The sequence below is a fragment of the Aristolochia californica genome, unplaced genomic scaffold, assembly GCF_029961685.1.
Source record: "Aristolochia californica isolate CCGP_79_NKW_82.1479 unplaced genomic scaffold, dmAriCali1.0.hap1 SCAF_7, whole genome shotgun sequence".
Taxonomy (NCBI): Eukaryota; Viridiplantae; Streptophyta; class Magnoliopsida; order Piperales; family Aristolochiaceae; genus Aristolochia; species Aristolochia californica.
The window spans coordinates 4,614,489-4,616,271 of record NW_027182268.1 but is presented as its reverse complement, the minus strand read 5'-3'; the positions used below and the strand labels follow the sequence as shown (position 1 = coordinate 4,616,271).

At 45.6% G+C, this 1,783-nt stretch overlaps 1 protein-coding gene across 1 annotated transcript; it reads left to right on the top strand.

The window, feature by feature from the left end:
• The first annotated feature begins 239 nt into the window (after positions 1 to 239).
• LOC137935911 (tuliposide A-converting enzyme 1, chloroplastic-like) lies at positions 240 to 1,276 on the top strand. The gene has a single exon (XM_068780323.1). The coding sequence runs from the start codon at positions 246 to 248 to the stop codon at positions 1,200 to 1,202; it is 957 nt and encodes a 318-aa protein (XP_068636424.1). The 5' UTR covers positions 240 to 245; the 3' UTR covers positions 1,203 to 1,276.
• The last annotated feature ends 507 nt before the right edge of the window (positions 1,277 to 1,783 follow it).

Sequence of the window (1,783 nt, the reverse complement as noted above, 5' to 3'; positions counted from 1 at the left end):
TGGAGTGATAAGACGCATCTTTTGATTAGTATTGAGTAGTATAAATACCCATGTACTCATGCTTCGTAGATAGAGAAAATAATTATATTAAAAAAATTCCTTCTTCTTTTGTCTCTCCTTTTTAGTTTTTTCTTCGTACTTTGTCTTTATTTAAGTTGTTTGCCAAACATAGCCTCGATTCTGCTCGTGTCTATCGCCTCTTTCGTCCTCTCTTAGTTCCCTCTGGAGAATTCTCAACAGTCAACATGGAAAGAGGAGAAGACGAAGAGGTAACCTTCGAATTCATGGAAGCCATCCGCGTGTACAAGTCCGGTCGTATAGAGCGCCTCCTTGGCAACGACATCGTCCCCGCTTCCATTGAATCTCCATCCGGCGTCTCATCCAAGGACATAACCATTTCGCCGGACGTCTCCGCCCGTCTTTTTCTTCCCAATATTATCGAACCTGCCAAGAAAGTAGCCGTCCTCGTCTACTTCCACGGCGGGGGTTTCTTCTTTGAGACACCCTTCTCGCCGCTCTACCACAACTACGTCAGTTCTCTCGCGTCCGCTGCCAACGTCGTCGCCGTCTCCATCCACTACCGCCGCGCACCTGAGCACCCTCTTCCCGCCGCGTACGATGACTGCTGGGCCGCCTTCCAGTGGGTGGTCTCCCATGCCGACGGCGGGGGGTCGGAGCCCTGGCTCGCCAACCATGGTGATTTCAAGAGGATCGTCATCGCCGGTGACAGTGCCGGCGGGAACATAACGCACCAAACGGCGCTGCGTGCTGGGGAGGAGGGAGCCTTGAAGACCGGAACCAAATTGGAGGGAGCAATGATAGTGAACCCATACTTCTGGGGGTCCGAGGGACCCCCTAATGTGGAGCCGGAAATGTCGGCCAAAATGGATAAGTTTTGGAAGTTCGTTTGTCCCGGCACGACGGGGATCGACGACCCGAGGAGCAACCCGCTGGCAACGGGGAGTCCCGCTTTGACGGGGCTGGGCTGCGGACGGGTGCTAGTGTGCCTGGCGGAGAAGGATTTCTTGCGGGAGTGGGGGTTGTTTTACTATCAAGGGCTGGCATCGAGCGGGTACGAAGGGACGGTGGAGATATTAGAGATGAAGGGCGAGGAGCACGTGTTTCATCTGTTCAAACCGGAATGTGAAAATGCCAAAGAGCTGATGAAGAGAATGGTGGATTTCATTAATCAGGGTAATTAGTCGCATTGACCTTGGTTAGCGTGGTCATGAGGTGTGTGATTTATGATTTATGATTTATAATGGGTCAGGTTTAAGTGGTGTGGTCATGTATGTTGTTGATACATGGGAATGGATTAATCTTGATTTTGAGATTTCAGATGTAGTTCCTAAAAATTTTGAATCTTGATATAATAAAATTTGGCACTCTACTAATATTTTATTTTTTTTAGGTTTCTTCTTTCTTAGTTCATCCATTTTTATTGGATTTCACTATCTTACTATAATTTTCTTGTAGAAAATTATATATATTTTGAAAAATTTCAATGTGAGTTTTCTTCAAGAGAAATCAACATTTGAAGCAGCAAAGAAAGGGCAATCGATTGATTGTGTTTTTGGTGAAGAAATTCATTGGGAAGGAGGGTAAGACGAGAGGCCCCCTCTTACATAAGGTGACAATACGCACGATGAGGAGTTACAGAGATGGAAGTAGTGTTAAACTTGATGTCTAATAATAATAAAATAAACATCATAGAAATAGATATTAAATCCTCCATAATTCCATTATCATGAAAGCTATACATATATCACAGACTTGAAATAAG

Excerpts from the sequence above, each read along its gene's own strand:
- LOC137935911 (XM_068780323.1), top strand. The coding sequence starts at position 246 with ATGGAAAGAGGAGAAGACGAAGAGGTAACCTTCGAATTCATGGAAGCC.